This window comes from Lampris incognitus, chromosome 5 (genome assembly GCF_029633865.1).
Source record: "Lampris incognitus isolate fLamInc1 chromosome 5, fLamInc1.hap2, whole genome shotgun sequence".
Classification (NCBI taxonomy): Eukaryota; Metazoa; Chordata; class Actinopteri; order Lampriformes; family Lampridae; genus Lampris; species Lampris incognitus.
Window position 1 is genome coordinate 57861711 of NC_079215.1, and position 21643 is coordinate 57883353.

A 21643-nucleotide genomic window follows, 5' to 3' on the forward strand; every position below is an offset into this window, starting at 1 on the left:
TGCTACGCCGAGACCGGAAAAAAAGAAGAAACAAAAAAGAAAAAATAAACAAAAAGGGATACGGGTGGGGAGGAGTTTGTTTCAGCCCCCCCCCCCCCCCACACACACACAAACTGCGCTGGAACCACTGACTGCCATCTGTGTGTTATTTTTCATCTGTGGCACCCCTGAGCCCACGGTGGCTCTATTTAGACGTCTGGCTCACAGGATAGACAGATTGAAGGGGGGGTTAGTGCTCCCTGATCAATAAGTCAGCTCCATTACATCTGTCATCCCAGAGTAAACCAGGGGTTGGCCAGCCCCCTCACGTAGGAGACAGCTCTGTGAGCTAGGATGAAGGGTAAGACGACTTGAGCGGAATTACAATTAGACCACCTCGAGAGCTTATTTGGCTAAGAGGAGAAAATATGCCATTAGCAGCTATAGGGGCCGCGGTATGCAGCGTGGAAACCGACAGCTGCAGTTTCTGTGGATGTGGTAGCGAGCAGGAGAAGCACATCTGCACGCGTGCGTTAAGTAAATTGGGGGAACAGGGCTGAGGCTCAGGGGTGAGGTTTGGAGGGTGACATCAGGAATAAAGCCTACTGAGAATCTGAAGATACGTCAGCGCACACACACAAACCCACACATACACACAAACAACAGCAGCAGAGAGTTTAGCTCACATGTGACATGCAGGTAGAGCACGGTGCGCTCGGAGCCCAGGCTGTTCTCCCCGGTGGCGGTCACCCGGTAGATCCCCACGGCCCTGTAGACGTGCTTGATCCCCTCCTCGATAGAGCTCACGTTGGAGTAGGTGAGCGTGTGACCATCGCCGAAGTCCAGCGTGACACTTGTCCTGGTCCCGTCCCCCTGCACGGGAGAGGGTTTCTTCGTTATTCTGCAGCTGTGACACCGGAAGGTATTCTGGATACACCTTCGACTAACATCTCGGTGTCATTTGGTTGACGTCATGCTCTAATTTCTTGATTTGAAATATTTGTAAAGTTTATAATTTTACGACCTGAAAAATACTATAAAACCTCCCATGTTGCCTCTAGAAGAAAGCATGCGCTCCTTGGTTTATACATAAACCGTGTTCTCTTTTGCTGAATCAGTCACGAGACTTTATAAAGGAATCACCATAGGTGGAAATCCCGGGGGGGACGGAGGAGACACGACCCCCCATCCTTGGAAAAATATGATATATCCCCCCCCCAATATATCATTATAAACATAACTATGTAATTTCGATAATATTACTAATACACAACGAAAGCACCTGTGCTGATTATAGACACTTAATAGTGCATATTTAAGTTTCAAAAGATCGCGATCCCCCGCCCTTTACATCACAATGGTTTGATCAGTGCCACCTACTGGCCTTTCTTAGTATTGCTGTTTGTAAATACAAATACCTGCATACATTCTGGACTGGTAAGGAACACTGCTATAACTATTATTATCATTATTTTTATTTTTAGTAGTAGTAGCAGTAGCATAATGATTTAAACATTTGGACAAGTTGGGACAACCCTTTAGCTAACTACCTATCATTTATCAAGTAGTACTAATTATGGTTCCTCGATATATATGTAACATATAACATCATAGGCTATGTGTTACAGCACTACTTTTAGTGTCCCCCTCAGGAATTGCGCTTGAGAAAATTTCATGTAATTGTCTCCTCCAAAGTTGATATCAGATTTTCGCCCCTGAATATCACTACAAAACAGGCCCACCTCCTCGAGAAAGACAAGGAAGGTGACGTTGGTCCCCAGCATGGCCGTCAGTGAACCCTCGCTGGTGACCAGATGGAGACCTTTAGGTGCCTGGACCGGACACTGCTGCCTCCGAGCCATGTACTCCACCATGACTCCGGCCGTGCAGTTATTAGACACCACCTTCCTGTAGCTGTGTGAAGGTCCGGGGTGGGGATGGGTGGGGCCGGTGAGGTGGGTTGTAGGGGGTACGGGGGGTGGGGGGGGGGGAGACACAAAAATGAGTCATGCTGATCAAAACATCAGGAGTCAGGAGCATTTATTTGTCATTTCATTCCATGCACCTGCGCACATGAAATGAAACGAAATATTGTTTCCCCCAGCCCACAGCAGTGCAACACAAAGACAAAGACAACAACACACATCCAAATGACATGAACACAATTATACAACATATATATATATATATATATATATATATATATATATATATATGTATATAACGTTTTTTTTCCAAAACCATCAATGGTGTTGAGTGCTCGACTAATGAGGAGCGGAATATCAACACGGATACAGGAAAAAAGATTTTAATGCATAGCAGTACAGGCCTGTTTCGTGCGTCTCGCACTCATCAGCTGCTAATGTTTTTTTCACAAAGAATCATACCGTTACATTGCCCAGCGTCACGCCCCTAATGTCGGTTGGACAGCGACCAATATCCACTGTCCAAGAGAGCGAATACCACGGTGACTGTTGGAAAGCCGGTCTGCATGGGCTTAGCAGTTAGCTATGCCCCTTTTCCACTACATGGTACCGGCTCAACTCAACTCGACTCGACTCGTTTCTTGTCGTTTTCTATTACCGTAAGAGTACCCCCTGGATTTTCGGCTCTCCCTTTTTTTTTCAATTTCAAAATGTACTTTTAAGATAACTCTGCTTCGGTATTTAAAAATGTCGGCATGAGTACTTGATCTACTCGCCCTACTTGATGTGCTCAGGGTCCTGCGACTACAGATGACATCACTACTTCACGCATTATGATTGGGCAGGGGCTTGGGTAGGGGCTAGTTCAGTTTCGGAACAGCGGGAAATAGTAAATTGATGTTAGACGTTGCTCGGGTCTGAGCCTGCGGCCTCGCTCCTTAGATGCAGCTCGGGCCTCCGGCCCTCGCACCTTTACTAACCAACTCTGTGTCAACATGGATTGTAAAAAACACACAGCTAAATAACTATAAAGATAGCGTTAAACAATGCTAGCTAGCAACATAATCCATGATGTCATATGTAGTCAAAGGACCCCGGGTCGATATTGTACCCGAGCAGAAACGAAACCCATACTAGACAATATCCCATGCGCGCATTGGTGACATGGTGACGTAAAATGACGCAGTGATGCGTTTCTCTGACCAATCAGAGGCCTGCATTGATTTTGGTACCTGCTCCAGTGTTTTGGAACCCCGACAAAGGTGGTACCAGAAAAGTAGTAACAATTACCAAAATGCCAGTACGTTCCAGTAATGGAAAACGAAAGAAGGACGAGTAGAGTCAAGTCGAGTTGAGTTGAGCCAATACCATGTAGTGGAAAAGGGGTATTAGTTAGTTAAAAAACATTTATTTGATGAGTGAGATGTGCCACACAGCATTTAAAAAAAAATGCTGTAAAATGTAGACTATCAAAATAATGATTAAACTTGACTGGAAGCTGAAAATGTGGTATTTTAACACTCCATATTTAACTTCAAAATATAACAGTACATGTGAACTATGCTGGAGGGGGTGTGGGTTGTTGGGGGACTTAACACACACACACACACACACACACACATTTATATATATATATTCTGGGATTGCCCAAAGCTCCTGGATTTCTGGAAGAATGTCCAAAAGGCGATTAAAACGGCTTTGGGTATAAACTTTAATCTATATCCAGCACTTTTTATACTTCCTGATAATATGACCGATACAGACTGGGAATTCTCAATACGGAATTCTCAATACAGAGAATTCTGCTTTTAATAACGAACTAAATGATAACCGTTTCCTGGTTGCAGCATACGGCAGTGGAGAGACAGGGTAAAAAGTCTTCATCATGCAGAAAACCACAGCAAGGTTACAGCTGACAACACACAGGGTTGCTGAAAGATGGTCACCATTAATACAGGTAATGCCTGAACTTTAATCACCTCTGTTCTTTTTTTAAAAATTCTTACTTTTATTTATTTACTTTTATTTAGACCTCCAAGTCTGAGACCATGGTTCTCTTCCAGAAAATGGTTGATTGCTCCCTCCGGGTTGGGGATGAGTTGTTGCTTCAAGTGAAGGAGTTCAAGTATCTCGGGGTCTTGTTCACGAGTGAGGGTAGGATGGAGCGGGAGATTGACAGGTGGATTGGTGCAGCATCAGCAGTAATGCAGACGTTGTACCGGACCGTTGTGGTGAAGAGGGAGCTGAGCCGGAAGGCAAAGCTCTTAATTTACCAGTCAATCTTCGTTCCAACCCTCACCTATGGCCACGAGCTTTGGGTATTGACAGAAAGGGTGAGATCGCGGATACAAGCAGCTGAAATGAGTTTCCTCCGTAGGGTGTCTGGGCTCAGCCTTAGAGATAGGTTGAGGAGCTCAGATATCTGGAGGGAGCTTGGAGTAGAGCCGCTGCTCCTTCATGTAGAAAGAAGCCAGTTGAGGTGGTTCGGACATCTGATTGGGATGCCTCCTGGGCGCCTTTACCAGTTGGCTGTACCCGGGAGGTTTACCGGGCACAGCCAACTGGGAGGAGACCCCGGGGTAGACCCAGAACTCGCTGGAGGGACTACATGTCCAATCTGGCATGGGAACGCCTTGGGATCCCCTAGGAGGAGCTGGAGGGCATTGCTGGGGAGAGGGACGTCTGGAGTGCCCTACTTAGCTTGCTGCCACCGCGACCCGACCCCGGAGAAGCGACTGAAGATGAATGAATGAATGAATGAACTTTTATTTATTTCATTGTATTTGATTTGATTTGTATTTTTAGTGCTATTGCACTGGTTTCTTGCCCCCCCCCTCAGTTGTAAGCCACATAGTATGTTTGGCTAGTACTACAGCAATGATATTGTTAATTTATTGGGGGTTCGACATTTGATATGTGCTGTACATGTGTATGTACTATGTAAATTATTATTAACAACTGAGGAAGAATTATCTTATAACAAGGTCAGAATAGACATGAGAGGAATAGAAGTTAAAACAAGTGTGACTGTATACACATCTCCTGCAAGTTGTAAGTTCTTTGTATTATATATGTGTTGAATAAAAAAATCAGTTCAAAATAAAATAACTATTAAATATTTAGCTCTGAGATTAACATCTTATTTGGCATAGCTGGTATAATATCCATTATCCACCCATTATCCAAACCGCTTATCCTGCTCTCAGGGTCGCAGGGATGCTGGAGCCTATCCCAGCAGCCATTGGGTGGCAGGCGGGGAGACACCCTGGACAGGCCACCAGGTCATCACAGGGCCAATTTAGTATGGCGATTCACCTGACCTACATGTCTTTGGACTGTGGGAGGAAACTGGCGCACCCGCAGGAAACCCAAACAGACACGGGGAGAACATACAAACTCCACACAGAGGACGACCCGGGACGACCCCCAAGGTTGGACTACAACGGGGTTCGAACCCAGGACCTTCTTGCCTCGAGGCGACAGCACTAACCAATGCGCCACCATGCCGCCCACTGCACCACCGTGCTGTTGGTAGTTGGTATAATAATAAAAATAAATGCAGACTGACACATGATTGCTGGTGTTAGTCACTATTCACACACCAACATGTGTAAGACAAAGCTATTCACAACACATCTATTTTTCTGAAAACATAATTGTGCTTTACTCAGCATGAATGTACAATCTATTCAAAGCCCATGTCAGTGAGTGGCTGTTGACAGTGCAGACTAATAGTCCGGCCTGGTGGACGTGGTCTTACCCAGTGCTGTTGAGAAAGGTAGCTCCTGTGGTGCAGCCCCTGGACAGGGATGTAGGATGGAACCAGAAGGCAGGGCTGCATTGTCCGTCTGTTCTCCTCTCATAGCCATAATCACTGCAGTGGTTGGAAGACAGAAACAGTGACCTGGTCAATGCACCACACAAGGAGCTTTGAGAGACAAGACACAAACAGCTAATCAAGATTTGCTAAGATCTCTTTGAAGAGTTCCATTGCAAACTGAGATGTCGACAGTTTGACAGCTCTTTCCAAAGTAAAACACTAAAATAAAAGGAGGTGCTTTAAGAAAGACTGACATGGGGTGTCCGGGTAGCGTAGCATAGCAGTCTATTCCGCTGCCTACCAACATGGGAATCACCGGTTCGATTCCCCGTGTTACCTCCAGCTTGGTCGGGCTTCCCCGCAGACACAATTGGCCGTGTCCGCGGGTGGGAAGCCAGATGTGTCCTGGTCGCTGCACTAGCACCTCATCTGGTCGGCCAGGGCACCTGTTCGGGGCGGGAGGGGGAACTGGAGGGAATAGCATGATCCTCCCACGTGTTACGTCCCCCTGGCGAAACTCCTCAGTCAGGTGAAAAGAAGCGGCTGGCGACTCCACATGTATAGGAGGAGGCATGTGGTAGTCTGCAGCCCTCCCCGGATCGGCAGAGGGGGTGGAGCAGCGACCGGGACAGCTCAGAAGAGTGGGGTAATTAGCCGGATACAATTGGGGAGGAAAACAGGGGAAAAGGCACAAAAAAAAAGGCTGACATGGAATGAATATTGTTGGATAATCCTCACATCTTTGGCTATAAAAGAGAATTCTGGAAATAATGAGTGTTATTTTTATCGTTAAATTGTGTAAACCAAGTATAGGAGATAAATGATCCATCTAGCTCAGTGGTACTAGTCTGATAATAATAATCAGTGTTCTGCCTGCGCAGTTTATTTTGATGTAATACCACTTTCAACCACTGGGTGGCTGCATGCTATTGTTTTGATGTGATTTAGCGCCACCTGCACAAGAAGAGAATGAAACAGGAAGTGTAGTTACAGTAAAGAAAGTAGAAAAAGTTGTTGCATGTCTCAATCTTCGCTCATCATTCTGTTTAATGCCATTAGAAAGCAATGACTGTTAGTCTAAATGATAGTGTACATCTTTGGTAACGTTTGTAGGTGTATATTGTGTAGTTTGAATATTTTATAGGGTAGTTTTGTTAGCTTAGGAAAAACGGGGTCTATTAGCTAAGCTGTATTGTGTGCTAGCTATTCATTTGGATGTGTTAGCTACATTATTGAGTTGCATTGTGTTAGCAATACTGGATATTACTATGATAGTTTTACGTTAGCTACAGATATTAGGTAAATAGCTATATGTTAGCTGCAGAAATAGATGTTTTGGCTAGTTAGCCATAGAGATTTTATACAGCCTTACTGTAATTCAGGTTACTTTTGATAGATAACGGTATATCTATATGCAGATATTTTACACCTTTGTATATTTTTATATTTAGCGTAGGTGCTCAAAACTGTATTATATTTTCTTCTCTACAGTTTCAATCGTCGTCGTCATCGTCATCGTCGTTTCACTATAGTTAATGGCAAGACGTCATTAAATTCCCCTGACTTCGAGTTTGGCTTGCTGTTCATCTTTGTTCCAACACTTCTGGGAAGTTTACAACATTGAGGGAGCAGTACAATCAGTGTTACTAGTCTCATAATAATGATCAGTAGTACTAGACTCATAATAATGATGATCAGTGGTACCAGTCTCATTATAATGATCAGTGGTACTAGTCTCATAATAATGATCAGTAGTACTAGACTCATAATAATGATGATCAGTGGTACCACTCTCATTATAATGATCAGTAGTACTAGACTCATAATAATGATGATCAGTGGTACCAGTCTCATTATAATGATCAGTGGTACTAGTCTCATAATAATGATCAGTAGTACTAGACTCATAATAATGATGATCAGTGGTACCAGTCTCATTATAATGATCAGTGGTACTAGTCTCATAATAATGATCAGAAGTACTAGTCTCATAATAATGATGATCAGTGGTACTCGTGTCATAATAATGATCAGTGGTACTAGTCTCATAATAATGATCAGTGGTACTAGTCTCAGAGTAATAATCAGGGGTACTAGTCTCATAATGATCAGTGGCACTAGTCTCATAATAATAATGATCAGTGGTACTAGTCTCATAATATTGATCAGTGGTTCTAGTCTCATAATAATGATGATCAGTGGTACTAGTCTCATAATAATGATGATCAGTGGTACTAGTCTCATAATGATCAGTGGTACTAGTCTCATAATAAATATGATCAGGCGTACAAGTCTCATAATAATAATGACCAGTGGTACTAGTCTCATAATGATGATCAGTGGTACTAGTCTCATAATAATGATGATCAGTGGTACTAGTCTCATAATAATGATCAGGGGTACAAGTCTCATAATAATAATGATCAGTGGTACTACTCTCATAATAATGATCAGTGGTACTAGTCTCATAATAATGATCAGGGGTACATGTCTCATAATAATAATGATCAGGGGTACTAGTGTCATAATAATGATGATCAGTGGTACTAGTCTCATAATAATGATCAGTGGTACTAGTCTCATAATAATAATCAGGGGTACTAGTCTCATAATAACGATGAGCAGTGGCACTAGTCGCATAATAATAATGATCAGTGGTACTAGTCCCATAATATTGATCAGTGGTATTAATCTCATAATAATGATCAGTGGTTCTAGTCTCATAATAATGATGATCAGTGGTACTAGTCTCATAATAATAACGATCAGTGGTACTAGTCTCATTATAATGATCAGGCGTACAAGTCTCATAATAATAATGAACAGTGGTACTAGTCTCATAATACATATGATCAGGGCTACATGTCTCATAATAATAATGATCAGTGGTATTAGTCTCATGATAATGATCAGTGGTACTAGTCTCATAATAATGATGATCAGTGGTACTAGTCTCATAATAATGATGATCAGTGGTACTAGTCTCATAATAATGATCAGGCGTACAAGTCTCATAATAATAATGACCAGTGGTACTAGTCTCATTATAATGATCAGGTGTACAAGTCTCATAATAATAATGATCAGTGGTACTAGTCTCATAATAAATATGATCAGGGCTACATGTCTCATAATAATAATGATCAGTGGTATTAGTCTCATGATAATGATCAGTGGTACTAGTCTCATAATAATGATGATCAGTGGTACTAGTCTCATAATAATGATGATCAGTGGTACTAGTCTCATAATAATGATCAGGCGTACAAGTCTCATAATAATAATGACCAGTGGTACTAGTCTCATTATAATGATCAGGTGTACAAGTCTCATAATAATAATGATCAGTGGTACTAGTCTCATAATACATATGATCAGGGCTACATGTCTCGTAATAATAATGATCAGTGGTACTAGTCTCATAATAATGATCAGTGGTACTAGTCTCAATAATGACGATCAGTGGTACTAGTCTCATAATAATGATCAGGCGTACAAGTCTCATAATAATAATGATCAGTGGTACTAGTCTCATAATAATGATGATCAGTGGTAATAGTCACTTTATAATGATCAGTGGTACTAGTCACTTAATAATGATCAGTGGTACTAGTCTCATAATAATGACCAGTGGTACTAGTCTCATAATAATCATCAGTGGTACTAGTCTCATAATAATCATCAGGGGTACAAGTCTCATAGTAACAATGATCACTGGTACTAGTCTCATAATAATCATCAGTGGTACTAGTCTCATAATAATGATCAGGGGTACAAGTCTCATAATAATAATGATCAATGGTACTATTCTCATAATAATCATCAGTGGTACTAGTCTCATAATAATGATCAGGGGTACTCGTCTCATAATAATAATCAGGGGTACTAGTCTCATAATAACGATGATCAGTGGCACTAGTCTCATAATAACGATGATCAGTGGCACTAGTCTCATAATAATAATGATCAGTGGTACTAGTCCCATAATATTAATCAGCGGTACTAATCTCATAATAATGATCAGTGGTTCTAGTCTCATAATAATGATGATCAGTGGTACTAGTCTCATAATAATGATCAGGCGTACAAGTCTCATAATAATGATGATCAGTGGTACCAGTCTGATAATTATAATCAGTGGCACTAGTCTCATCTTAATGACAGTCTTGGTGCTTTTATAGTGTTTTTACATGCACTACACAAGTTGTTTGTTTTACAAATTAAAAGGCAGTACAGCACTGTGTCCCAAAAATGATGGAAACAAATAGCTACAATTACTGATACATTCACACTCAGCTGCAAACAGGGTTGTGGTTGTTAATGAAAGCTATTAGGCTGATACATCGTTACATTTCTCATTCCAAGTACAGCCACAGACACAGGAACACAGTCCACGACAGGATGTTAAAAATTGCCGATAATCTAGAGGAAAGAGGTTGCAAAAATGTGGGAACACATTCTTTGTGCAAGCATCTTTAATGAAAGCGCTGCAGGCAGGAGCTACACACACGCAGCTGTGAAGTACAATGCTTTCTGTGAACGCAGTGTCCTTCAAGCAGACAACCATGGCACACATTGAAGAAAAAATACTGGGGAAATGTAGTAATACGCAAGGACACACACACACACACACACACACACACACACACACACACACACCCAAGCAAACAAACAGCATTAAGTTGAGCGGTTGACTGGTTTCCAGGCTGGCAGTCTGTGATGCTGCCAGAGCTTTTCTCCGCCATGGATAAGATCCTCCAGATCTTATCCATGGCGGAGAAAAGCTCTCATCTTTTTATCCGTCTCTTAGACACACTTTGTCTAAATATGACTCTATATTTCCACCACTAATAGAGCTGGGCTAGCTGCTGTATAACTAAAGAAAATCTTACAATTCTCATTTAACTTAACTTTTTTTGTAAATACAGCTCCTGACACCCAGTGACCCAGCCCGTGGTCTCATGTTTTATTTTATTTTACCTTCTCCATATATATATATAAAACCTTTTTAAAATAAATACTCAAGGGTAGGGAAAGTGCTCTCTCTCTCTCTCTCTCTCTCTCTCTCTCTCTCTCTCTCTCTCTCTCTCTCTCTCTCTCTCTCTCTCTCTCTCTCTCTCTCTCTCTCTCTCTCTCTCTCTCTCTATATATATATATGCATATACACATACATACATATATATACACACACACACACATATATATATATATATATTCTGCTCCTCACTTGGCAATAAATATGAGAATCTGATTCTGAAAATGTGCTTGGGTAATGAAGGACTCTTGCTGTTTTTGAGTGATGATGCCCAAAAATGGTCAGGAAACTTTTCATCTTGTTGCTAAACCCATTTGACACTGTATTTTTTTTCTGAAAACATTATATATATACCAAGTTATATATATACGTTTTTTTCCTATATCTATCTATCTATCTACCCATCTATCTACCCATCTATCTATCTATCTATCTATCTATCTATCTATCTATCTATCTATCTATCTATCTATCTATCTATCTATCTATCTATCTAAAGATAGATGTAGGAAAAAAAAAACTAATGCATTTCAGTACAAGCTTGTTTCGTGTGTCGCGCACTCATCAGCTGCCATTGTAGTTAAACAACAAAGAAGAGCACATAGTCAATACATATTACATTGCCCCGCGTCACGCCCCAAATTTCGGTGGACCACAACCAATGAGAGGATAGAAAACATTTAAACTATTACAACCAATGGGGTCGGTAGTTATGATGCACAGTAACCAATGGTGGGGAGAAAACATTACAACCAATGGGGGAAGGGGCTGGGGCTTGTTTTGAAAACGCATTTGAAGGACCAGGGCACTGTTGAAATAGCATACATTTAGAATACAACAAGGTAACATCAAATGGACTAATTTATGTATATCATATAGTGGGGTGGTGTTGGGGCACAGTTGGAAGGGCAGGCAGTTAAAATATAAGAATATAACATCTAACAAATGCGACGTGTATCATCTAATGGGGGGGGATAATAAAGACATTATTTTACTTATAGTTACAAAGGAGATATTTTTCAAAATGGAGGATGGATGCTTGGAGGCTTTCTCTGCGGATGTATTGCAGTATATTATCGGGCTTCATGTACCATGTATGTACCATTTCTTAGGTCTAATGAGATGTTGAGGAAGTCAATTTGGTTTTTGTTAGACTCAATTGAAATTTTTAGTCCATTGTTTACAAGTATACCCCCCCCACACACACGCACGCACACACACACACAGATACACACACACACATATATATATATATATATATAACTTTTATCTTCACTATGTACTGTTAATCTTTGCCTCTTGCACCAACACACTGGACAGATTCCTTGTATGTTCCTGAACTTGGTCATTCATAATTTGGTAACAATTGGTAACTTGGTAATTGGTCATAAAATAATTGGTAATTGGTAAACTTGGCAATAAATACGATTCTGATCCTGAAAACGTGCTTGGGTAATAAAGGACTCTTGCTGTTTTCGAGCGACAATGGCAAAAAAAATGGTCAGGAAACTTTTCTTCTTGTTGCCAGTCCCAATTGACACTAATTTATTTTTTTCCAGAAAACATTTTCTTTTTTCTTGTTAAGACATAACACCTTTTGGCGTTGGAGCTCTATCACAGAGGTGCACAGTAAGTAGACGATCCCACTGCCAACAGCCAGACATCCACAGGGTGACTGGTGTCTGCTGGTAACTGCACCCTGTGACGTCAGTGAAATTAAGACAACTGATGTGTTTACAGCTACAGGAAGTAATCTTATGAAGTAGTCTTATGAAGTAATCTTATGAAGTAATCATATGAAGTAATCTTATGAGGTAATCTTATGAAGTAATCATATGAAGTAATCTTATGAGGTAATCTTGTGAAATAATCTTATGAAGTAATCTGATGAAGTAATCATATGAAGTAATCTTATGAAATAATCTTATGATGTAATCATATGAAGTGATCTTATCAAGTAGTCTTATGAAGTAATCTTATGCACCCTTGTCATTTACAACATGTTTCTTAATGAAGTCAGCTCGGCGGTATATTCTACAGCCTTTACAGATGGAGGGAGAGTTATCGTCACAGCTGGCTTGGACTTGATCTGCGGACAAGTTTGCCAGCCATGCTCAAAGGCACTTCAGAAAGTGTAATCCTAACGCTAAGCCAATTTTTGAATTCAAGTAAATAAACTTTCAGATTAACTGATCCTCTAATGAGACGCTGTAGTGATACTGTTGCGTGCGTATGGACAGTTAATTCTAGAGAAGTGAAGTAATGTTTTTTTGGTGTTTATTTTTTGCCAGCTAAAATTTGCACGTTGAAAGAATGATAAGTGGTCAAAGGGGACAAAATGCAACATCCTAAAATCTGGAAGAACAACGAGCTCAAGATATCTAGGAAAGGAAATAAAAATCTACACATCTACAAATATCAAATTTATTTTTTGCATGCATGCATTATTATTATTTGCATGCACAATAATAATTAAAATAACAATAATGATATAAAATCTGCAGAGAATGTGTTTGCACTGTACGGTTTCGGGGTGAAAAAGCGCTGTATAGTTCGCTAATGACAAAGTTAAAGACGTCAACCCACCATTCAAAGTCGGCCTGGGTGCAGTCGCAGGGGCTGGACGTCATGGAGACGGAGAAGGTTTTGCCCATCACACACCTGGCGGTGGGCTTCAGCTTGCGGTAGATTCTCTTCACTCCCATCAGACACGGCTCACCCTTTGGGGTCAGAGTTCAAAAGTGATTTTTAAAAAAAGAAGCATGTAATGCTGAGAGCATAAAGAAAAAAAAGTTTTAAAAAAAAACCAACAATAAAAACCTTGTTTTCACAACTCCTGCTCCAATAAACATGGTGCACCGAACCGTGTGCACATTCTAGTTTGAGGGAAAAAGCGCTGTCGGCCGCCTCAGCTTAGGCTCGCGCTTCCTTATTCTTGAACCTTTGCTTCTGCGGGTGTGTTCAGGCTCACAGCGCCGTGTGGAAGAACTACACTTCCACCCAACACACACACACACACACACACACACACACACACACACACACACACACAACATCCTCAACCAGAGAACACGCTGCTCCAGTTCTTTGTTTGGAGCTGCACTTTGTTTGTTTCGCTGTTGCTGTTTTGTGAAACAGCGTTGAGGTGAATGAATAAGAACGATTTCCATTTGCACAGCAAGTACCCGATCCCTTTTTTAGCTATATATTTACGGGCGGGGACTGAATACGAAATGAGCTGGAGTGCACAAGAGAGTAGAACATAAGTCAAGCCTGGTTCACTGGATGTTCTACCCGAGCAGTTTTTTTTTTAACAGGATGCCTCTTTGTGCAATAGGTGTCAGTAGTGAGATGCTTAAAAGCCAGGCTGTCTTGCTACAGCTTGCATACACACGCGGGCGCATGCGCGCGCGCGCACACACACACACAAACGCGCGTGGGTCCCGAGAACGTCTCTGCTGCTCTGAAAAGGACTTTAAACGCCAGTATCAGGCAAGTGGAGCCCCGCCATCCTCGCGCTCAGGAGGGCTGCCACTGTAATTGGCTCGGCCTGTCGTCCACTACCACGGTGTACGTTTTAATCATTAGCTGAGCCAGAGCATATGGGTGCTTAAACCAGCAACAAAACGGGGTGCTGAATAAGGGCACGCTCTGAGTCCCTCTCTTGGCTTTAGGCCAGGCCAAGTTGAAGGGTTTTGGGGGTCTGGGGTAGGTTTAATGTATGCAGGGGTGCATTCATTCGGAACTTCGGCAGAAATTAGTGGAGAATACGCATAAGCCCTTAGGCAGCCGCGGGACAGCGGGCTTTAGGTCGCTCGGCACAGCAGACGAGTCAAAGCTGAGGGGTGAGCCGGTGATCAGACATAGGCTGGTCACAAGCCCGGCGCTGGATCAGATGGCTCATCTCTTTATCAAATTAACTTGAAGAAGCTGTGCTTTAGATAGGGAGAGCCTTAAATCATTTACACAGTGCTCTTTAAATGATTTAATTTGTCACCAAGTAACTGACAAGGGTTAAAATGAAGAGCTTATTATTTCGACTTTGCAATGGAATAGTGGTGGAGCCTTAAAGGGACATTTCGCCGGTTTTTACGTGGCCGTCCACAATCAGTGTGGCGCTCAAATAGTCAACTGAAGCAATACGTTCTCCATTGATGGTCACGGAGCAGTGCCTACATGTACCAGGATGCATTGCGCGCAAACTTCTGAAGCTCAAACCCCAAATCCTTCTAAAGCCCGCTTCTTGTGGCTCTGTGTACCAAAAACAAAAAACAACCGCGTCTTAAAATTGTCACTCTTCAATCGGAAAACAACACACATTGAATTGGATTAGTTTTATTGGCAGTAAACGTGCCTTCTCGTTGTATCAAGCTTGGATGCGACAACTACGGAAAGAGGAGAGAGGAGGGAGTAAGCGTAAACTACCACCGATTACCATCGAGTGTTGTACGGTGCAAAGAATGGCTCCAAGTGGGGGGGGGGGGGACCCAAAACAAGCATGACGACAATGCACCGAAATCACTAATGGGAAATCTGGTATGCTCTCTTCATTTTGCAGCAGATGACTACAAAACGGACAGATATTTCAACTGTGCATGTCTCTGGTGTATATTTATACTGCATTAGTTCTGTATCTGCACACATTTCTACATATTTATTTTTCTATATATATATTGTCATAGGTCTATATATAGTTATAGCTATTAAGAGGCTAGGAGAAGCTTGGCTTCCCCAAATCAATCAACCAATCAATCAATCGACCTGTCTGTCTGTCTGTCTATCTATCTATCAGGGGCGTTCCCAGGATTTGAGGACATTTGGGGCTCAGCCCGGGCTTCTGTTCTCTATTTTGCTTTTTTACGCACTCTGACAGCTTATTTACATTCAAATTACACGTTTTAATCACTGAAAAATTTAAACGTGTACCTCGAAGACTGTTGTTTACTCTCCAGATTAATTATGAATTGTGACGTTGAAAATATTAGTTGTTAGTAACCGGTATGAATTAATCGTTACCGTTTTAGTTCGTTTTATGGAAATTTGATTTATTTACGAGAAAGCCCTGCTGAAGGACACTAAAGCCCTGCTGAAGGACACTAAAGGCATGCGGAGGGATCAGACGAGTACGGCCCGCTAGCTAAACGGCACCTACCATCAAGATGAAGAGAATTTCTCTTCTTCATCATGATTGTAGGTGCCCAATCCAATTCATATCATAAACCATTATTGATAAGTTACTACATAGGCTAAATTCTTACCCTTCCTTCTCTTTTGGAAAAATCCAAAAAGATTGAGTTGTGTGTTTTGTTTTGTTTCCCCCCCCCCTGCACGCTCCGCCATTTCTCCTCCACTCGTCTCTTCCCGCTTTAATTTATGTCACGTGACTCAGCGCTGCGCATCAGACCCTCCCACGAATGTGCGCGCGCGCACACGCACGGGGTTAGTTTAGAGACCTGCATTTAGTTTGACAGGCTGTTACGTTACGAAGACTATCGGACATTCCCACACGTTCATTTATTTATTTATTTATTTATTTATTGTCAGGCTTCACTTAGGCTTATACTTAACATTATATTCGGGGCTACACTCCAAACGTTCGGGGCTTAAGCCCCGGCAAAATGACCTGGCGACACCTATGCTATTGTAAACTACTAAGGGTCTGAGCCTTTTGCCGAGCGGTTAGTGATGTCACCTTGTGGCGCAGTACACCTCGTATCGAATCCCGCACCGGGCAACAAAATAACCGGTTATACTATCTATCTATCTATCTATCTATCTATCTATCTATCTATCTATCTATCTATCATGAGTAATTCAGGCCGTTACTAGTTGTTAGTGAAGTATTTTGTATGACCTCCTCTACAGTGAGGCCTATCTATGCCTTACAAAGCATTTACAAATGCGACTGAAAGGCCAGCAGTACCCTGAGACTCACATACGTCTAGAGGATCATAAGAGCCTTTAGAAAGTGTAAGTACATGATTAACAAACTATTTAGTACATTTGTGCATCAATTACTCATAAATTGCAGTATTAATAAGTATTTATAAACATCTTAACACACTAACCATTGGTGCATGTCTTGCTTTACAAATGATGACTTAAGTACTTACTAATACTTAATTAATGCTTTATTTGTGTAATTATGAAGTGTAAACAAAAGAGTGTCTACTACACGTAGTGCGGGTGGAGTCGGGTTAGCAGAATGGATGGAGACGGGGACCTCGAGTTTTTCATAAAAAACTGACTATTCTAAGCTTGCTTTTGTGCTGCAAGAGAAGAACTTGCCTACTCCGTGGTATATCCAGTTAATTGTGGTATTTACATGCAATGTGGTGTGTCTGAAAACCTTCAGCTTTGTGTTTATTCTTCAGATGATGAGAACAACTCAGAGGCAGTATAATATTGTGGCCTGTGTAGCTCTGGAGTGTGATTTGTGTGCATCTTTTTGAGCCAGCGGCATTGCTGTTTATGGCTGACTGCAGTTATATTGTTGGAGTTGCCCCCTCATTGGGGTATGCACACAGTTCATCTGTTACTAATAACCACTGCTGACGGCTGTGAGAAGTTTGCATGTGTTGTTGTACAAGATTTGGAGAGAGAAAATAAATTGTGCCCCTTGTTGTTTTGTAGTTCACTAAGACCTTGCACATGCTATGGTTCCCATGGAAAGGGAAATAATAATAAATAAATGAGAAGCATTTCTCCAGCAACGGCACTCGTTTACTCCAATTTGTAATAGCAAGTAACTATGATACCTTCCTGTGAAAATATGGAGATTTAATCTCAATATGATCCATATGATCTCCACACAAAGCTGACTGGCTTCCTGAGTAAAATTTGTCACGCACCGCCACTATAAGCCTTTTTGGCTTTAAACAATGTTGATTTTTTTTTTTTACTGTAATATTTCCTCAAATTTAGCTTCCCCATACCTGATGCCCTAGCACTGCCATAATGTAAATATTGTCTCGTTTTTCTTTGTATATATTGTTATTAATTGTAGTATAATGCACATATTTTTACATATTTCTAATTTTTCTATTTTTTCTTAAAATTTTACTTATATACACCTATTACATATGTTCTCTTGTAGAATGTGTGGGCCCTGTGATGGCCTGGCGGCCTGTCCAGGGTGTCTCCCCGCCTGCCGCCCAATGACTGCTGGGATAGGCTCCAGCATTCCTGCGACCCTGAGGGCAGGATAAGCGGTTTGGATAATGGATGGATGAAGGTGTACAACTGTAATTTGATATAATTTCTCCTCGGGGATCAATAAAGTATTTCTGATTATGTTGATAGTTTTTTTTTTCTTAGCCGTGCAAAACCTGGAATAGTCACCGAGTTTGAAATGGGTGTTCTTCAAAATGTATTTTCGGGCCGTCATGCCAGGCTGATGATACATCTGTTTACCTTTGAAACAACATGTCTTCGCCATGGAGAGAACACTGGCACTTACTCTATTTTTCAAAAACCAAGTTTCACTAAATGACAGTATTATGCTTTGATATTTCCTCCTTTTTTTTTTTTTTTTTTGGTCTTCACAGATTTTTTACTAAATGTCTAGATAAAAAAAAAAGTGGATAACAGGTTCTGTTTGTCTTTTTTGCATAAAAGGGTGAAATGGGTTTTTAAAGCACTTATGCCTTCTCACTTGGAAAACCCACCCAAAGGCAACCGCTTTCCCATTCTGCCATAAATGGTTTGTTTTTAACCACATATCAGCCTCTCCCAAAAAAACAAAAACAAAACTACTTTGCCTTGTTTAGGAAGAAAGTGCAGTGCATCTTGCCTCTGAAGTGAATGATGTCTGCATAAACCAGCAGGTTTGAGTTTGCATACAGCCGGCATAGGTGTACCTGCTGCAAACTCTGATAGTCTTCTGTGTGACAATAAACAATGCCGAGTTTGTCGCCACAAAATAAATTCATTCAAACCAACACGTTACAATGTCTTATCCGATTTCAAATAAACATTTAGCATATTGCACATCACACTTTGACAAGACAAAGTCCAGATCAGTCCCAACAAAAGCTCCAAGGTAAAAGTGTCCATTGTCAGCTGCAGTGAAGTTTAGCAGCATTATTACACAAAGATTTGCATATCACACGGTCAAAGCTCATCTGTTGCTTCGTCCACTTCAGCACGCCCTCTACTGGCCACTGAGGGGAAGGATATCTGGCTCTGATGTGACGTACAACACAGGCAGGCAAGATGATGCAGTTCCCTATGCCAAGTTTCTCCTCTTGTAGTAACCACTAAAATAATAATAATAATAATAATAAGCAGCTAGACGATTTTCTGCATCATCAGCAGTCACTCGGGGTCAAGCATGCCTGTCCTCCTTCTAGGTCCTTGTGGGTATACTTGTGGAAGGCTGCCTGCGCCTGACAGCTTTTTACATGGAGAGGCTCATGCTCCTGCAGCCATCACATGGTCCTTGGCAGGGGCTGGTCAGAGTCCAATGGCATGGAGAACCAAGACGACTGGGGACCACCCTCTGTTGCAGCCTTCATCCGCCTTCACTGGCATTGTCTTCTGCCGGTTCCACCATTGAGGTCTTTGTTGGATTGTGCTTCATCTGGAACCTCCCCCTTGACCTATCCGCCTGGGGTGACTCTATCAGGAGCCAAGCTCTGGACAGCAAAGCTCTTGGGGTCATTAGTACACGCAAGCTTCTCCACCACGGCGAGGTGGTGATCCAGGAGAAGACTGTCTGCAGAGAGCAAAAGACAGGAAAGAAGGTGGTGATTCACCAGGAAGCTACAAGTACTGATCATGTACTGTAATGTTAGCAGCTAGTCACAGGAAGTTGAATCAGTTTATCTGGACACAAAGTTTAGTGGCAGAAACGTTTCATCACTCATCTGGGTGACCGTCAGTCTCACTGCGGGTATCCCCAGCCTTACAAACAGCACAGCTGCACAACAACCGAAACCGGCGAGCCAACGCAGGTTTCATGTGCAAACTGCCGTGTATATTAAACCAATGGCTGGATTTGGTTGTTGTGCAACTGTGCTGGTTTCGGTTGTTAACACAGTGGTCATTGTAATTGCAGGTTACCTAAGTGAAGACAGCAAGTAACGTCAGGGTGATGATACACTGGGCAACTTTTTGGCCAATAGTCCAATGTGCTTGTAACAGGAAATTTAGTGAGATGTGGAAAATATACTATAAGATTCATCTAGGTAACAAGTATTTGCAATGCAAACAGTACAAACATGTTGAGAAAACCTCTTGTCCAACGTTGCTGCGCATCACCACACTAGCCTATAGCTATTACTTTGTTGGCTAAAACATAGGGTACTCACTCAATGGTGATCTGCCGGCCCTGCTGGTCTTGATAGTCCTTTCCAGTTTGTCTTCGGGATCCTGAAGATACTATCCAGCACAATGCTGTCGTGTGAGGAATAAAACTTTCAGGCATACCCAGATAGCAAAACTCCTGTGGCCCGGACCCGTCCCACACCTGACTTTCATCCGACCCACACACCGTGTGGAATGATGGCACTTGGGCGGTCTGCTCCTGTTTGCCAGATCTGGGCCAGAACCAAGCCATAGCAATGCCACATGTGCCACATATTTGCCAAACGTGGCCCACATTTGATTTGGCATATTTGGGCCATATTTGCTGTTATACATGTGGGCCACTTCAGGCTCACATCCATTTTGTCAGGGCCAGAAGAAGGGTTACCATTGCCTGAAGTGGCCCACATCCGGATGCTATCTGGGTAGTAATGCACAAACGGGCTGTGTCAGGGTTGGCGTAGGCGACAGCATCCAACAAAAACTGCTCATGCTTAAATTCATTGCAGCAGAATGATTCAGATTCTGTTGGCATGGGGGGGGGGGTGAGCAACAGCACCACCAGTCGCTGTTTGCTCTCTGCAGCTGAGGTTCTGGATGGTCCCCGCTGGCCACATCCTCTTGCTTGACTAATGCTGCAGCAGCCTTGGCCTCTCTCTACTGCATATCTTCCATCGTATACGCTGGCTCGAATAAATACAGTTGAATATTCGAGTCAGCCAAAACACTGTAAAATGCATCCTCATCCGTAAGATCCTCTGCACTCATATTATAGGATGCCATTTTTGCTGTTGGAAATGTAGCTCGTTTGCAATACAAGCGAAGAGAACAAGGAAGTTTTGTTTTTGAGTGGAGTCTAGAGCACACCCCGGCAGGCAGAGACTAGAAACTGAACTTGCCCACAGTTCTTCCTTGTCACCAACCACGTCACTGTCGTGTCAAATAACGACAAATGTGCCGGAAGAACAGATTTTGCAACTACACCCCAGAGACACAGAGAACATTGGCAACAATCGTGGACGTTTTTCACACTAGTATATCCCGAATTCGCATAGATCGAGATAAGGTTGAAAATCAGCGAAGTGGCCCTTTAAGCAAAAACAGTTCGCGGTAAAAAACAATCATTTGGACTATTACCAGCATTTAACATAATCACAAATTTCAAGCACAAATAAAAAAATCATATCCAATATGTATTCATGTTTGCACGTTTTTGTCCGAAGTGGTCTTGGGAAACTGGTCAGTGACAACAGAAGCAACCCCTACAAGTTGCTGTTGGTTGAAAACGTTTCAATAATGTTTAAAATGTTGTAATCCTTACTGTATTATACCAAAAATGCCACACTTGATACCTTTTTCTGCTGGCATTTTTGTAACAACAGCCATGGAATGTATTTGGGTTCTCTAATTGGTCCTCTATAGCTATTTTTCACTGACCCAATTTCCCGTTAGGGATGAATAAAGTATTTTGATTCTGATTCTGATGCCGGTGGGTTTTTAATTCACATGTTATGGCACAAGTGCAGGAAATGCATTGAATCTGCCACAGAAGGAAAAGGAAGAAGAAGGAAATGGAAC

The 21643-nt window shown here is 41.9% G+C and overlaps 1 protein-coding gene across 1 annotated transcript in view; it reads right to left on the bottom strand.

Moving 5' to 3' along the window:
• The window catches only part of LOC130113060 (VPS10 domain-containing receptor SorCS1), a 316719-nt gene that overhangs the window by 37084 nt on the left and 257992 nt on the right, over positions 1–21643 (bottom strand). The window contains exons 16-19 of the mRNA XM_056280571.1: positions 13346–13479; positions 5665–5778; positions 1722–1893; positions 666–852 (exon numbers count right to left, since the gene is read on the bottom strand). Coding sequence (XP_056136546.1) covers positions 666–852; positions 1722–1893; positions 5665–5778; positions 13346–13479 — 607 coding nt within the window. The remainder of the gene's footprint in view (positions 1–665; positions 853–1721; positions 1894–5664; positions 5779–13345; positions 13480–21643) is intronic.